The 17271-nt window shown below is 39.6% G+C and overlaps 1 protein-coding gene across 1 annotated transcript in view; it reads left to right on the top strand.

Moving 5' to 3' along the window:
* The window catches only part of XPR1 (xenotropic and polytropic retrovirus receptor 1), a 122193-nt gene that overhangs the window by 68799 nt on the left and 36123 nt on the right, over nt 1-17271 (top strand). The window contains exons 5-11 of the mRNA XM_060774459.2: nt 244-393; nt 672-755; nt 3932-4013; nt 6895-7082; nt 11687-11866; nt 16180-16345; nt 16696-16890. Coding sequence (XP_060630442.1) covers nt 244-393; nt 672-755; nt 3932-4013; nt 6895-7082; nt 11687-11866; nt 16180-16345; nt 16696-16890 — 1045 coding nt within the window. The remainder of the gene's footprint in view (nt 1-243; nt 394-671; nt 756-3931; nt 4014-6894; nt 7083-11686; nt 11867-16179; nt 16346-16695; nt 16891-17271) is intronic.

Genomic DNA, 17271 nt, shown 5'->3' with positions numbered 1-17271 from the left:
ATTATTCAACACCCTCTTTAACATATAATTTTATTCTTCTGCTTAAGCATTTTGTTTTTTAACTTAATCTCATAAAGTACAAGAAAATGATGTTGAAAATATGCATAGTAGTTCATGTTTTCATTACCTTTTCTGCTAAACTTGAGCAAGATATTATAAGTAGCTTCTGAGTCTTAAGTTCAATTGTAGAATTTATTGCCAAAAAGAATAATGGGGTTGTGGGTTTTTCCTTTACCTTTGTAGAACCTAAACTTCACAGGATTCCGTAAGATCCTAAAGAAACATGACAAGATCCTGGAGACACCCCGAGGTGCAGATTGGAGAGTGGCTCATGTTGAAGTGGCACCATTCTATACCTGTAAGAAAATCAACCAACTCATCTCTGAAACAGAGGTAGAGTATGTTTTTGGTGTTTAAACATGGCAAAAATACTTCTATGTTGTTGAAATGCTGCTAACATCATTTGAAGGCAAGATAATTTTCTGGCTGAAATATCTGAATTTCTGACACTTTCCCCGTCCACTAAATAGTTCTAGCATGATAGTTAATATCAATACTGCTTTTATCTTGTAAGCATGGCTTACATATGCCTCTAAAAAGAAGAAAGACGTTACTGTCATGATTTATTGCCTTTTCCTTTTTTTGTCTCTTTTTTCACTTTTGTGCCGTAGACCGTGGTAACCAATGAGTTGGAAGATGGAGACCGTCAGAAAGCCATGAAGCGCTTACGTGTCCCACCACTTGGAGCAGCGCAGGTGATGGAACGATTAGAAGCCCTGAATGATATGTTGCCCCCTATAAGTGATTGTGCGCAGTTCAGATAACTGCCATTGGTAAAGCCTCATATCTTGACCATCCTTTCATGTTTGAATTTGATTTTTACTTCAGAGTACTCGTAAGTAGCAGTAAAGTTGTTACTAAAATCGAGGCAAGATTTAATGGGTATTTAAAAACCTAGCGTGCCGATCCACCTCCGAGCACAATTCAAAGTGCTGGTCTTGGCCTATAAAACCCTATACGGCTCTGGCCCAGCTTACTTGTCCAAACGTATCTCCCTCTACATTCCACCTCGTAATTTAAGATCTACTGGGGAGGCCCTGCTCTCGGTCCCACCAGCTTCGCAAATGCATCTGGTGGGGATGAGGGACAGGGCCTTCTCAATGGGGGTCCACTGCTTGTGGAATTCGCTCCCCAGCGAGATCAGATCGGCATCCTCCCTCCTTTCTTTTAGGAAAAAACTAAAAATGTGATTTTGGAGCCAGCCCTTTGGCTAGTCCCTCGTAGAGGTGAGAAGACCGGTATAGAAAACTTCTAAATAAATAAATAAATAAATAAATAAATAGTGGGCACAGCAGCACTTTAGACACTGAACCCGAACCATAAGACTGTTACGACAATTGGAAATGGCTTTGTGACTTTGTGATTATTGTGATTATATGACTATGTGTTTTTGTGATTTTAATTGATTGTAACTCTTTTAATTTGCTATGTATTATGATTTTTTATATTGTGTTACTGATATTGTGGCATCTAATTGCTGCCTGTGTTAGCCGCCCTGAGTCCGCCCCCCCCCCCCCCCCCCGGGGGTGAGAAGGGCGGGGTAGAAATGGTGTAAATAAATAAATAAATAATCTAGCATTAGTAGATTCTATAGTTCCGTGAAACATGGCCATACAGCCCGAAAAAACCCACAAGAACTGAGTGATTCCGGCCATGAAAGCCTTCGACAATACTTTGTAACTTTCTCCCTCTAGTGGAGTATTAAAACTACTGAGACCTAGAAAAGGGTTTCTTCAGATACCTGGTTCACTTGGGCAGCTGTCAAAGCCTGCTGAGTCTGACATTTTATCTGGCTACCCCACTTCCATATTCCTGTTTTTGCTTGGCTTCCCAGTAGTAGGTCCTAGTCATGCCAATTTCTTTCACCATTCTTACTTAGCTGAAACATTAGTTCTGTAGAGGCATTGGAGCCAAGTGGCTCTTAGAGATGTCATCTACCTTGTTGCTTGAAGTGTCTGGCATCCAGTCCTAGTCATGCACTGTGGGAGATAAATCAAGATGGTTGCTTAGAACTGACCATCACTGAGCACTTAGTTGGTTCCCTTCCTGAAGCATTAACACAAGACTGTTCAGGAAGAGGGAAAGAGTGGCAATTGTACCAATTCCAGGAGGTTGGATGTAGTGATCTGGTTATAGTTTGGGTTCAGCAGCATTCTTGGTGGTCAATACATGTCCCCATTATTATTAACAGTTCTTACTATGTTTATCTATTATATACTTTTGTTGCTGATATCCACATAAGTGATGAAGCTTATTTGTCATTTTAATAAAGGAAATGTATTTATTTATTTATTTAAAACATTTATATTCCGCCCTTCTCACCCCGAAGGGGACTCAGCACAGCATATATACGGCAAACATTCAATACCAGGACACAAATTCACATACACATACATAAACATTAAAAAAAACATTCATCAAAATATTAAAATACACCATTTAAAACCGTCCTAGTCATCTGCGCCAAATCTAATTGGCTTGGTCATCTTTCCTATTGCACTTTATCAGAGATCCAGGATATGTGCATGCCCATCCCCCTCCAAACACCCCACCTTGTCATGCCCAGCACTTTTAATTTTAATTATTACATTTGGCCTGGCCATTGTTTTTAATTGCATCATTGGGTGTTGTTAATGTTATTGCTTTGTTGTTTTTTTGTTTTTGTTTTTATGAGTGTTGTTGTTGTTGCTGCTGTTTTTATTGTTGTATTTGGGCTCGGCCTCTTGTAAGCCGCACCGAGTCCTTCAGGAGATGGTAGCGGGGTACAAATAAAGGATTATTATTATTATTATTATTATTATTATTGCCTCTAAATTCCCAATTAGATTCAGCATTGTATTTATTTACACCTCAGAGCAGACTGATGGTGGGGCCATTAGTTTTCCCAACCACCTCCTTTTCCCCCTACATAAATCTTACCCCACCCCCCAATAATGTATAGAAATATTCGTACTTGATATTTTCACATTAGTTGTGTTACAATCTAGGACTGAAATGGATTCAATTGGCATTGGTAACACTTATTGTAGGCAAGATAATCAACACTGTGAAGGTGCAGAATATAGTTTGTCGAAAACAAACTGGAGTTTGTTGGTTGCTTAGATATTCACGTGCACACATGCACACAAGTCAGTACTTGGCAGAAGCACTTTTGGCAATAATTACAGTTGTGAATCTTTCGGGGTAAGTCTCTATCAGCCTTATGCATCAGTATCCTGTTATTCTATCCCATTCTTCTCGTCAAAATAGATTCTATGTTTACCTTACTCTGTTTTTTTTCTTCAGTGGAGCAAATAGCCTTTACACAGAGAAAATTGCACAAGGAAAAAAGCTTATTATTATTTCACATCAAAAGCATTACATAAATTAGTATAAAACCAATAAAAAATAGAAGGAGGGCAGGTGGCTAAATATCTTTTGACTAAAAATGGGCAACAGCAATGGCATTTTCTGTAGCCTCCCTTCTGTAGCAGAGCATAGTGGACAAGCATACAGATGCAGAGTTGTCTGTTGTGCTCCACAGTCACATAAGGTGTGAGATTCTTTTAGGAAGAAAGCTTTGATCAACCCTTTCCTATGTGCTTTTAAAATGAAAATCAATGTTAGCAGACCTAGTAGTAAAACCATTACATAATGTGCAGTTTGGGCTCAAGACTAGGCAAACTAGAGGTTTTCCTAGGCGAGAATTCAGCTGCAATTGTCCTTGGCAGCCCAATATTCCTGTGTTCTGGCTTGTGTTTATGCATTAAAAGATTCTGTTGTGTCAGAGAAAGATGAACAAGATGCTTAACAAATTATCAGTTTACTTTAACCAATAAGCAGATCTTTACAAACAACAACAAACCCAAGCTATTTTCTGTTTTATCTGCAGCCTGCACCAGCATGGACTACTTTCAGAGTTGGACTGTTCTGTGGAATATTAATTGTGCTGAATGTTACCCTCATACTTTCAGGTTCGTTTCTAACTATGCTTCTATCCTCACAGGTTAACATTGTAGGGGTGAGTGGATTTGTGTAATCTGCTTGGGCTCCTCCATCATTTTGTTTTGCAAAAACAGAATTTGACTTCTAGGATTTTTTTTTTTACATTTTTGTGGCTCCTTGGAGGTTCTTGGGACAGAAGGTTACCCCCACTCCAGATATGCCTCAATTGTCTACCCCTCGTCCAAACAATATTTATACCTTTGACAGAAACAATTTAAATGTCTTGAAATGTGGGCATCTTTTATCCAGGTTGCCCACTTTGAGTACCATCCTTTATATGTTTGCTTGAAAGTATATGCCACTGAATTCTGTGGGACTTAGCCCCATTGTGTATGCAGATGATAAGGAAAACAGAAGTGGCAGGAAATATTAAGGATCACATGTTGAAGGAAAAGGAGAATAAATGTTTTCAAACTATATTGAACAATTGCTGTTAAGAAAAGTTGTCAAAAACGTGAAGCAGTGAATCCTAGTGGTGGCTGAGGAGGGCATTAAAAGCAATAGGATAGAAATATGAATGAGGAAAAATAGCCTGAATTTTAAGTAACAGTAAAGGCACTAACAATGCAAGTAAAAAGACAAGAGAGCTAAGGAAATTTAATGAATGGATGTAGGTTCAGCTGGAAATGACACTAAAAAGCTTTATCTATTTCCGTGACATTACATTATCTGCTGTTTTGAGCTAAATGTATTGTGATTTTGACTGAGAGCCATCTGTTTAATTTTGGTCCTCAGCAAATCACTGTCTCTTGGACTAATATAGGCAGCCCCCAAGTTATGAACAAGATCGGTTCTGTAGATTTGTTCTTAAGTTGAATTTGTATATAAGTTGGAACAAGTACATTTTAAGTGTAACTCCAGGCATAGAGAAGGGTTAACACCTCTGTGGTGTTTGTTTTGCTGCTTGTGCCCCAGTTCAGAAGATTTCACCAAACTTTATATCCCTGTGATAATTGGAATTTGAAATCTTTGGCTTGTTGTCGAAATAAGGATTGGTGATAAATCTTCAGAGAATACACCTTTTTCCCATGATAACTCCTTTCAGGAGTGAATTTCACTTCTTAGAGGTAGATTTCTCTCACTTCCTGTTGTCTCACCCCTGTTCTTAACTAGGAGTCGTTTGTAATTTGGGGACTACCTGTACATGAGTTAGGTGAAAGCAAACAGAATTGGAGAACTTCCACACCTATGCAGCTTCACACTCAAGTATTCTTCCGTGATTTTCTAAAGAAGGGCAACATACATACTTGGTGACATACCCAGCCCATGATGCCAGACAATTAGACATGTGTACATATGTATTTGGCCTTCAGAGAGTTTCTACAATAAACGCCATGTAATAGGTGTACTAATCTTTTTATTATGGAATATAGTTTTAAGGCAAACTTATGTTATTTTTTTTCTCCAAAAGAAGTCAGTGAGTTCTGAAACTGGTGCCATTAAATAGTCAGGCACACCCATACTATTGTACATCTCAATTTGGCAGTTGCTGAATGGATATTGAATGCGCTGTATTACAGGCTCTATTTCAACTAATTCTGACCTTCTGGAAATGAAATCTAATGTTTTTGGAATAGATTTGGCACTATTATTTTTTTAAAAGAAATAATATTTCTGTTTCAGTTCTATCTGGGACTTACAAAATCTGTAATTGCTGACAAAACGAAAACATAACAATAAAAATACAATGAACTACTACCAGAAAGTGGGTGAAACTACTGTGTTTTTTTAAAAAAATGCAACGGAGCATACATTTTTAGAACATGGCCATATAGCCCGGAAAAACCTACAACAACCCAGAGATTCCGGCCATGAAAGCCTTCGACAGTACATATTTTATTTACTTGGGCAGACTGCAGTGTTATTCCTTGAGAAAAAAAAATCCAAGATCATTCTTAATTTTTATGCAAAATGTAAAGTGCTATTCCTAAACTCATGCTTTTATTTTAAAACTTGCAACTCTTTTATTGTGTTTGCATTTTGTTAAGCAATTCAGGTATTTTTCCTCCTTGAAAGAGCTGTAAATGTCATCATTACAATATTCTCTAGTATGCACATAGTTATGTGCTTAATTTGCTTGCTTAACTGGAACAAGTGAAGAATATTTCCAGGAGCAATATTTGCTAAAGAAACATTAACTATGTGTGAGAAGGTTAAAGCATTCATAGTGTTTTGTTTAGGTTGCCGGATTTGAGACATGTATTATCCTAACCTCAGAACCTGTACTTCGTGCAATTCGTTTAGGCCTACATTCATAATGATAGAATCTTTTATAAATTTAACAAAAACAGGTCCTGCTTATCAGCACCCCAAAGGCAAGTAGGTCCTTGGTTATTTTGTATGTTCTTATCTTGAAGTAGAGGCGGTTTGTTAAATATTCAAGAACATCACGAACATAGGACTTTAAACAGAGTGAATTAATTTGAATAAATCCCAATTTTCTTTAAAATGTACATGCACATACAATTTTCCTTTCATGGCCCTTCAGTCTTCTACATAAAGCCCCATTCCTTTCTTGTATGACAAAAATGAGCATAGTATTCTAGATTCTATAAGTAAAATAATCACACAAACTTCCCAAACATTTGAATTGATGCTTGTACATGCTTGCCTTAAAGGTATCTTCTCTCAGACTCTAGATTTTCTCGTCTCAGCATTTTAAATGTAAGATTCGTAGCTTGTTCAAATTTATGACAGTGAATGTTGGTTTAGTTCAATAACATCATATTTCTGGTTTTCATTGGTATTTTAAGAGTGGAATGGCATCTTTTTAAAAAAGAACAGGATGTTGACTGTCTTCAATATGTTTTCCATTTGGCACATGTTTGATTTTATTATTTCTTTGGATAGGTGTGTTTAAAATGAAAGGATCAAATGTGTGGCCAATCATAAGAATCTATCGTGGTGGCTTTCTCCTGATAGAATTCCTTTTTCTACTTGGCATAAACACATATGGCTGGAGGCAAGCTGGAGTGAATCATGTCCTGATCTTTGAACTCAATCCCCGCAGTAATTTGTCTCATCAGCATCTTTTTGAGGTACGTATTACAATTCAGAAAATGGTCAGAACTTCTAACTCGTGGCAGAAGCCACTGTCCCTTTTAATTAATTATTTACTTATTTACTATATTTGTATACTGCAATTCTCAGCCCTCAGGCGACTAAGGGCAGTTTACAGAGGCAATGATTCGATGGCCAAGAACATCATAAAACATTTATAACATTAATACATAGAATAAAACCAAACATAAGTAATAAAAACATAAGCCATTTGCGTCTCCTAATCAAAAACATTATCCATCTCGTTGTCAAGTCGTTCCAATTTCCTATGTCTTTTACGATACGTCTTTTCCATAGATGATGTGTAGCTTAGTGATATCAATATCCACATGATTTGGTCACAATTAGGTAGTTACATTTTCTACAGTAGAGATTACTTTTGGTAGTGTTGAAGTGCTCAAGGTATCGGATTTTTTTCATGATACTTACCATATTTTCCGGCATACATGACGACTTGAACCCAGGAAAATCATTTCCAAATTGGGGAGTAGTCTTATACGCCGGGGATCACGGGGTCACTTTGGTCTCTGCTTCGGGTGCCCTGCTCCAGCAGGTGGACAGCTGACCGCCTCCCTCGCCATCCCCGCAGCCTGAGGAGCAGAAGGAGGGAGGGAGGCAGGTGGCAGGGAGGAGGAGCGTCAGACTGCATTACCACAGAGACCTGCTGCGGGTGGTGTCCTGCCGCCGCTGGCTTGGTGCTGGCTCCACTGTTGCCAGCCTGGTGCTGCTGCTGATGCCGGCCTGGTGCTGGCTTCTCAAGCCCGGAGTGGCTGCTGTGGGAGCCGAAGCCAGAGCGGGGAGAGGGGACAGAACCAGGACAGCCCAGTGGGCCACCACCCCAACTGGTCTCTGTGGTAATGCGGCCTGACACTCCTCCTCCCCGCCACCTCCTTCCTTTCTCCTCCTCCCTCCCTCCTCCTCCTCAGGCTGCACCACTTGGGGATGGTGAGGGAGGCGAGAGTGGAACGGGAGCAGCCGGGGGGGACCTCTCCCCCCACCCTCACCCCGCTTCCCTTCTCCCCACTCCTGGCTGCCTCTCGCCCCCCATCCACGTGTGCCAGGCTACGTATCCTTCTCACATCTGGAAAGGAGCGGGGGGGGGGCTGCAGGAGCCTGCGGGAGGGATTGGATAGTCTTTTCCTTCTGGCAGGAGTGGGGGTGGACTGGATGGCCATTGGGGTCCCTTCCAGCTCAAGGGTTCTATCATTATCATCATCATCATCATCAAGCAGAGCTGGATGGCCACCTGTTGGGAGGGCTTGCATTGTGACTTCCTGCCTGGAAGGAGTGAGTGGTGTTGGATTGGATAGCCATTGGAGTCCCTTCCAACTCTAGGGTTCTGTTGTTGTTGTTGTTGTTGTTGTTGTTGTTGTTGTTAAGCAGAGTTGTATGACCACCTGTCATGAGGGCTTGGATGTGTGTTCCTCCCTGGCAGAGTTGGAGTCGGACTGGATGACCATTGGGGTCCCTTCCAACTCTAGGGTTCTATTATTATTGTTGTTATTGTTCTTATTAGCAGAGCAGGATGACCACCTATCAGGAGGGCTTGGATGTGTTTTCCTGCCTGGCAGAATTAGGGTTAGACTGGATTGCCATTGGAGTCCCTTCCAACTCCAGGGTTCTATTATTATTGTTGTTGTTGTTCAGGAAAGGACGTTGGACCCGGCCCTGGACTCACTATAGGTGAGGTAAAGGTATTCCTCTGAAAGTCCAGTCGTGTCCGACTCTGGGGGTTGATGCTCATCTCCATTTCTAGGCCGAAGAGCTGGCTACCGCTCTGATAGTCTTGGATTTGAAATCAAATCTGATGGTTTTTTTTAAAAAAAATATTTGATGTGCGTTGGAAGAGGGGTGGTCTTTTAGGGTGAGTATATCCCAAACTCTGTATTTTAACTGTAAAACTTGGGGGGGGGGGGTCATCTTATACGCCGGAAAATAAAGTTATCAGGAATATCTGCTGGGTACTTCACAGTTAAACTTAATACAGCTGGCTTGATCACAAATGCAGGCAAGATTTCATTTACTCAGATATTAGTCTAATTGTAAAGCTTTTAGCATCCATATTGAAAACACATTATCCAGCAGGGGGTTGCGAGGGAGTCTCTTGCCTCGTGTCTGTATCAAAGGACTGTGGATTTTAATTCTCAAGCATGCTTTTTCTAGATAATGTGTGTAGATTTTATTTTATGACAAGGGCATAAGGACATTACAGAGGAAGTGACAGTTGGAGTGTGGAAATTACTCATGTGTGAAAAGTTTCTTTTATAGATTCAGTTGAGATTCAAAGGCTGTTGAATACATTTATAGTGTTGCTGCCAATGCATTTGTTTGTTAAAAATATAAATATAATCAATAAAATATGATGATATATGAAAAGTTAACTTGTGAGAAAGAAAAAGTAACCATATAAAAATAATAAAAGCAAATGAAATGCTAAGTGTTTAACCTAGTGTTTTAAAAAAGAATTAACTTAGTGACTTAAAAATACAGCATTTGTGCCATTTAAATCTCGTTCAGGTAACCGTACTTTTGCTAGGAGGCCTGGTCTTGCACTTTGTTAGTCTTTCCATCTGGGCAGGCTAGCCTTTCTATGCCTAGAATGTTTTGTGGCCACCCATTCCCTCTCTTCTGTGGGCTTGCCAACACTCATCTTTGCAGTTTCTTACAGTGTATCTCAATGTTGTGTGGCTTGCACAGAGAATGGGAAGGCCACGCAAGACTTATAAGTCCCTGTGAAAAATGGCGTAGGGCAGACCCGGTTGCGGTGGCAAGTAATCCATGAATAATCAAATCTGTGAAAGCCAAAGGCATGAATGTGGAGGCCCCAGTGTTTTTTTTTAATGCATATGGGAATGCATTACATTAGTCTAGTTAAATGTTGTTAAAATAGGAGTGACCGATGAGTTCTGCCTTCTCCAGATAGACAGTGCCATCATTTTGAACTACTCAGCACTTGTAGTTCTGCTCTTGAGTTACTTAAGCATTGTCTTAATGCTTGGGAGCCCCCGGTGGCACAGTGGGTTAAACCCCTGTGCCAGCAGGACTGAAGACTGAAAGGTCGCAGGTTCGAATCCGGGGAGAGGCGGATGAGCTCCCTCTATCAGCTCCAGCTCCTCATGCGGGGACATGAGAGAAGCCTCCCACAAGGATGATAAAAACATCAAACCATCCAGGCGTCCCCTGGGCAACGTCCTTGCAGATCGCCAATTCTCTCACACCAGAAGCGACTTGCAGTTTCTCAAGTTGCTCCTGACACGATAAAAAAAATGCTTGGGAATGCTCAGTAGGATTTTTTTTTTTACTCTGAACACCTGTGACTACATTAAAAACTGCTTTTTAAATCTTTGTTAATTTCACAGAATTCCTCACAAGACAAAAGTAACTACCATTTGAGAGATGCTAGTGTTCTAGGGTTCTCTTTGTCTTAGCTACTAAAAATCCAGATAACTTCAGCATTAGTATAAAGGAGTGGGGGTGTTCAGATTGCAATTTTTACTTATTTTTCTCTCAAATGCATTTAATGTTCTTAAAGTTAATTTAGACTTCATAAAGCAATTTATTTAAAACTAGCCATCCCTGCCACGCGTTGCTGTAGCCCAGTATGCTGATCTGGAAAATAAAGTAATGAAAAAGTGTTGGTTTTTAATATATGTAATTTCTTTATTCTTGTGGGTAAACAGTATTTCTTGTTGTTTCTTTGTCAGTGCTTATGTGGAGATTGTCTGATTTGCCTACTCTGGAACATGCAACATATAATTGTCCTTCTTTAGGGGTCACTTTCAAATCTATAATACTATATATGTGTGTGTGAATCATATATATCTATCTATATCTATGGCTGGATGGCTTTTTGTCAGGGGGGCTTTGATTACATTTTCTTGCCCTGGTGAAGGGAGTTGGACTGGATGGCCTTCAGTATTTTCTGTTGGTCATGGGGATTCTGTGTGGGAAGTTTGCCCAATTCTGTCGATCGTGGAGTTCAGAATGCTCTTTGATTGTAGGTGAACTATAAATCCCAGTAACTACAACTTCCAGATGTCAAGGTCTATTTCCCCCAAGCTCCATCTGTGTTCATATTTGGGTGTATTGAGTGCTTGTGCCAAGTTTGGTCCAGATTGTTTGAGTCCACAGTGCTCTCTGGATGTGGGTGAACTACAACTCCCAAACTCAAAGTCAATGCCCATGAAACCCTTCTAGTGTTTTCTCTTGGTCATGGGAGTCCTGTGTGCCACGTTTGGTTCAATTCCATCATTAGTGGGGTTCAGAATGCTCTTTGATTGCAGGTTAACTATATATCCCAGCAACTACAGCTCCCAAATGACAAAATCAATTTTTTGAGTGAAGGACATACAATGGGTAGTTAGGTGTCTTTTTGCCAAATTTGGTGGCAATTCATCAAGTGGTTTTCGAGTTATTTTAATCCCACAACCGAACATTAAATTTTTATTTATATAGATGTGTGTTTTGCTAAACTAAACTGAGGTTTACAAATAGACATGCCCAGTGGAACAGTTCACATCTACTACATATACAGATTACATTTACAAATGAATTGTTTTCTTATTTTTTTCCCTCCTGTTAGATTGCTGGGTTCCTTGGGACATTGTGGTGCCTGAGCCTGCTGGCATGTATATATGGTCAAGATACTGATTTTCCTATACAGACAAACCCACTTATCTTATATGGATTTATGTTGCTGTTTCTCATCAACCCTACAAAAACGTTCTACTACAAGTCTCGTTTTTGGCTGCTCAAACTCTTGGTAAGTTGTGGTCTGATTGACACTCACAAATCACTGTTTGTCTTTTTCTTACCAAGCCCCAACAGAAGCTACAGTAACTAAATATTCGTCAGGTATAGCTTGGCAAGTTGCCTGTCCTTCTCAGCAGACAATTTGCACAAAATACTCCTTGCCTGCTAAATGGATTGATAACTTGGAGTATCGGTTACTGATGGAGATACTGTAGTAAAAAAGATTAAAACATCTTAACATAACAGGTCTGTAGCTGTTGCTTAAATAACAATTGTAGATTCCAATCAGAATAAATATTTTTCCTGGTACTGTGTATGCTTTTGTTTATAAACTGTTCAATGGAAAATGCAGAAAATGTTGGTGCATTTAGAATTGTTTGAGTATACACCTTCCATTTTATGGCTGAGGGCACTTTCCCACGCCAGTTAAGAAACAGCTATTAAGTTTTTAAGGCCAAGAAAAGATTATCTATTACCTCTGTTCTCTTAAAACACTCCCCTTACCTGGTATCTTAATCTGCAGGGTTAAACCTCAGTTGCATAACAGTAACCTAACTTGTCTTGTTTGTATATATCCCATGTGTCCTAAGATCTTGACCATTTGTAGCAGTTGTCTGCTTTTAAAAGTATCTATTATGTTTACAGGACCACTTTATTTTCTTCTCTAGGGAAGTGCTCCTTGCTCATTTATGCAAGAGGAAGTAGAGAATTACTCTTGACTCTTTAGGCATGGGAGCTTGTGGGAAATGTTAGAACCAATAGATACTGCAGGCATCTTGAACCTTCTAGTGGAGCCTTGGATCTGGCCAGGGTGGTCCATGCCTTAGTCACCTCCAGATTGGACTACTGTAATGCGCTCTACGTGGGGCTGCCCTTGAAAATGGCCCGGAAATTCCAACTGATCCAACGGGCGGCGGCCAGGTTGTTAACTGGTGCTCCTTACATTGAGAGGTCAACCCTCCTGTTTAAGGAGCTCCATTGGCTGCCGTTCATTTTCCGGTCCCAATTCAAGGTGCAGATGCTTATCTACAAAGCCCTAAACGGTTTGGGGCCCGCCTACCTGCGTGACCGCATCTCCGTATATGAACCCACACGATCTCTTCGATCATCTGGAGAGGCCCTGCTCACGATCCCACCTGCATCGCAAGCGCGATTGGTGAAGACGAATTGACAGGGCCTTCTCCGTGGTGGCCCCCCGACTCTGGAACTCTCTCCCCAAGGACATCAGACAAGCCCCAACATTGGCAGTCTTTAGGAAGAGCTTGAAGACGTGGTTGTTCCAGTGTGCCTTCCCAGAATAGGAAACTCCAAGCATCATGTCCCAAATGCACTTTACTAGAGATTTAAGATTGTCTGCACACCGCACCTATCTCCAAAAACCTATCCATCTCACCTGCCATGTCCAGCATTTTTAAAATTTTAATCATTACATTTGGCCCGGCCTTAGTTTTAAATGCGTCGTGGTGTTATTGTCTAATGTTTATTGCTATTGTTTTAATGTTTATTGCTTGTTTTATGAGTTTATTTATTGTTGTATTTGTTATGCTGTTGTTTTATTGATGTGTTTGTTGGGCCTCGGCCTCTTGTAAGCTGCCAGATGTTAGCAGGGTATAAATAAAGGTTTGTTGTTGTTCAGAATATTTGCAAATATTCCATTGATTTAAATGTTAATAAGTAGTTGTATTATTATACTATGTTAGCAAGTTAATCTTTGACTACATAAATGAACATAATAACATGCCACATTTTATTGCATAAAAGTCACCATTGCCTAATAGTCGCACCTTTGTTTATGAAATAACGAGTAAGTGTTTTGGCTGTATGTTCCTCTCTTCTGTTGCATGCTGGCTGTATTGCATATAATCCTACATTGCATTAAGCCACAGTTCATTGCCCGAGATCAATTAGGGAGTTCTCAATTGATGTCATCAATCCAAGTTAGTTAACTGCCATAATGGTGAACTCTGGCATAGTGCATCACAGGATCTTGAGAGGGCAGTGTGTCTGCGGATGGTAAGAGAAGGATAATTTATGGAAGTGCAGATTAGTTTTTTACTTTATGGAGGGTGAGGATGATTATCAAGGTTTAACCACAGTCATTTAGAAATATATTCCACAGTATATCTCTATACAGTTGGATATGGTAACATTTACAAAGTATCATTATTCTGGGTTATTGTAGGTATTTTTCTGGCTATTTGGCCATGTTCTAGAGGCAGTCTCTCCTGATGTTTCGCCTGCATCTATGGCAAGCATCCTCAGAGGTAGTGAGTTCTGTTGGAACTAGGAAAATTGGGTTTATATATCTTTCTCACATCCTGGTCATTCCACAGATATATAAACCCAATTTTCCTAGTTCCAACAGACCTCACTACCTCTGATGATGCTTGCTATAGATGCAGGCGAAACATCAGGAGAGAATGCCTCTAGAACATGGCCATATAGCCCGAAAAAACCTACAACAACCCAGTGATTCCAGCTATGAAAGCCTTCGACAATACATAACTGGGCATGTGACTTCCTCAAGGATCATTTCTCAACAAAATGTACCAAGCTGGGTTAATTCCCTAATTCTTCATGGTTTATATATAAAACAGAACCTTGTACCTTTAAATAACTAATCCCCAACACTATTGTTAGATGTTAATCATGAAACCTTGTCTGCAGTTTGCATAATTAAAATACAAAAGGATTCTGAAGGAATCTATATTACGGGGATTCTGAAATAATCTTTTGTATCACTAATTGTTTCAAAGTGAGCATCAAAACTAGTCTCATTCTTGTCCTGTTAACGTTTGCATGTTGGTTGTTGTAACTAACCAGACAGGAAAATCCGTAATCTAGGGTAAATGGAGCATGAAATGACCTAGCTTGAGAGGCACATAGCTGATTTCAGACCTTGAAGAGGAAATGGGTATCTGTTTTTACTACTAGTTCAAATACCCTCCAGCCATCATGATTGCAGAAACATGTGAGAGAAAAACATTTCTAGTTCTGGCCTATGAAGTCAAGCAAATTTCATGCACCTCAGTATATTATATGAAAAATATTTTATGGGCTATATATTTTGCCATTACAAAAATTGTAATCTGTTAAAACTTTATTTTGAACTTCTCAGTATAAAAGTAATTGTGAGGATAAATCTGAATTCAGTGACACACATCTGATACCTAATGAATTTTAATCCAAGTATATTCAAAACAAAGCATAAACTCGAGTCTGTTTCCATCGGCCAACCATTGTCTGCTTATTTTCCATTAAAAACATATTTTCTGTTATTTATCCTTTAACATTTTTCAAAAACTATGCACAAGTAAAGCATTACATTAATCCATTTCACATATTTGTGCCCTTTGCACAGAGTTCTATAGTCTTTACATCTGTCATGTAAAGTTGGCTGATAAAAATAATCTACAGGGTGAGGCAGCATAACTTCCTTTTTTCAAAACTTAATAAAACTCATTTATCAAGTTTTTCAAAACTTAATAAAACCCATATGAATCAGAATTTTTTTATAATGAAAGCACATACTTAAAGTTTTGTTTTACGTAGTTTTGAAGATCAAATTAGGTAGGTGACGTCCCCCATTCTCCATACACTGAGTAAACCGATTTCTGGCGTTTGTCATGACTCTTGCCAGCATAGCAGGCATTACGCTGGCAATTTCTTCCTGGATGTTGGTCATCAAATCTTGTAGGGTCCTTGGTCGGTTCACATAAACACGGGATTTCAAAAAGCCCCATAGAAAAAAATCACAAGGGGCCAAATCTGGAGGGTGGACCGGCCACTCCAAATCCGCTCGAAAAGTAGGCCTCAACGGCAAAAGCACGTTCCTCACTGTTCCAACGCATGATAGCGACTGAACTGTGTCAGGACAAAACTTTATACTCCCGCCTCTCGAACGAGACCACTAGCGCTCCACTACATCTTCAGCCGACTGAATGGCACGCATTTTTAAAAAGGAAGTTATGCTGCCTCACCCTGTATAAAGTAGGTTTTCCATTAGAAAGAAAATACACATGTTCCAGTGGTGGTTTTCCCCCCCTGAATCCCACTGCTTCTGCCAGAAGTCATGTTCTCTCTCTCTCTCTCCCCTGTTTTCTACTGAGCATCCTCAACATCTGCTCTAGAGGGGTGGGAAATCTTTCGAAGTGTTTTTGGTATAATAAAGCATGGAGGAAAAGAATGGTTCCTCTGGAACTGAATATAGAAGTTTTCTGTCAGATATAAAAGTACCCCATTGTATCCTGCCCTATGCCACGGTTTTGTATTTGTGCTGTGCAGTGCTATCCTTATGTCATTTTTATTAATATTTTTTAACAGTTTCGGGTGTTCACTGCCCCCTTCCATAAAGTGGGCTTTGCAGATTTCTGGCTTGCTGACCAGCTTAACAGTCTGGCTGTGATACTTATGGATCTCGAATACATGATTTGTTTCTATAGCTTTGAGCTCCAGTGGACAGCTAAAAATGCATTGTTGGAAAATCCAGGTATGTCAGTGATAAGGTAGATTTGCTTCATTACATATTTGATTTTTGTTAAATGGAAAACTGTTAAATTTTCCTAGTTATTTGGTGAGCACCTATAATCACATTTATTGTTGGGTGCAGATGTATTTGTTTACGCTACAGTGTCTAGTAGTAGCTTGGGACATACAGAACAATACTTCTGATTTAAAAAACCTTATAGTTTTCATCAAGTGACTTCACTATGTTTCAGTGACAGGGTAAAAAAAAAAAGGAAGTACCCTTGTTAATAGTTTGAAGTATTGGGTTCATACCAACTGCAGTCATACTTCTGGAATTGCCCAATGATATTTTGTTGTCTTATTCTTTTTCAGGTATTCAGATCTGCAACACCTATGCCTATGGTGTGCGAGCAGTTGTTCAGTGCATTCCTGCTTGGTTAAGATTTGTCCAGTGCCTGCGCCGATACCGTGATACCAAACGGGCCTTTCCCCACCTGGTTAATGCTGGCAAATACTCTACCACATTCTTCATGGTGACATTTGCAGCTCTTTACAGCACTCACAGAGGTATTGTTTTCAGAACCATTGCTTTTTAGCCTAGTTCTGTACTTTTAAATGCCAAGATATAAGAGGTTGCTCAGAATGATTAAAGTTATGTCATTTTCCATAAGGCAGGATTGGGAAGTATAATTGAATGCTCTTTATATCTCAGAAATATCTTGCCTATTTGCCATCTTTTTCTGCTATGGAATGTTAACACTTCTGACAGTAACTCTGAAATTTTCAATCCTTCATGCCCTTACAATTAAAAAAGTACTTTTATTCTCTATTTAGTCAGAGATTCCCTCCATGCAAATTATTTATTGTTTGTAAAGTACTGTCAATATGCTACAGGTAGATAAACTACCATATATACTCGAGCATAAGCCAACCCAAATATAAGCCGAG

The sequence above is a fragment of the Anolis sagrei genome, chromosome 4 (genome assembly GCF_037176765.1).
Source record: "Anolis sagrei isolate rAnoSag1 chromosome 4, rAnoSag1.mat, whole genome shotgun sequence".
Classification (NCBI taxonomy): Eukaryota; Metazoa; Chordata; class Lepidosauria; order Squamata; family Dactyloidae; genus Anolis; species Anolis sagrei.
The sequence above is the reverse complement of the archived record's forward strand: the minus strand, read 5'-3'. Positions and strand labels throughout refer to the sequence as shown.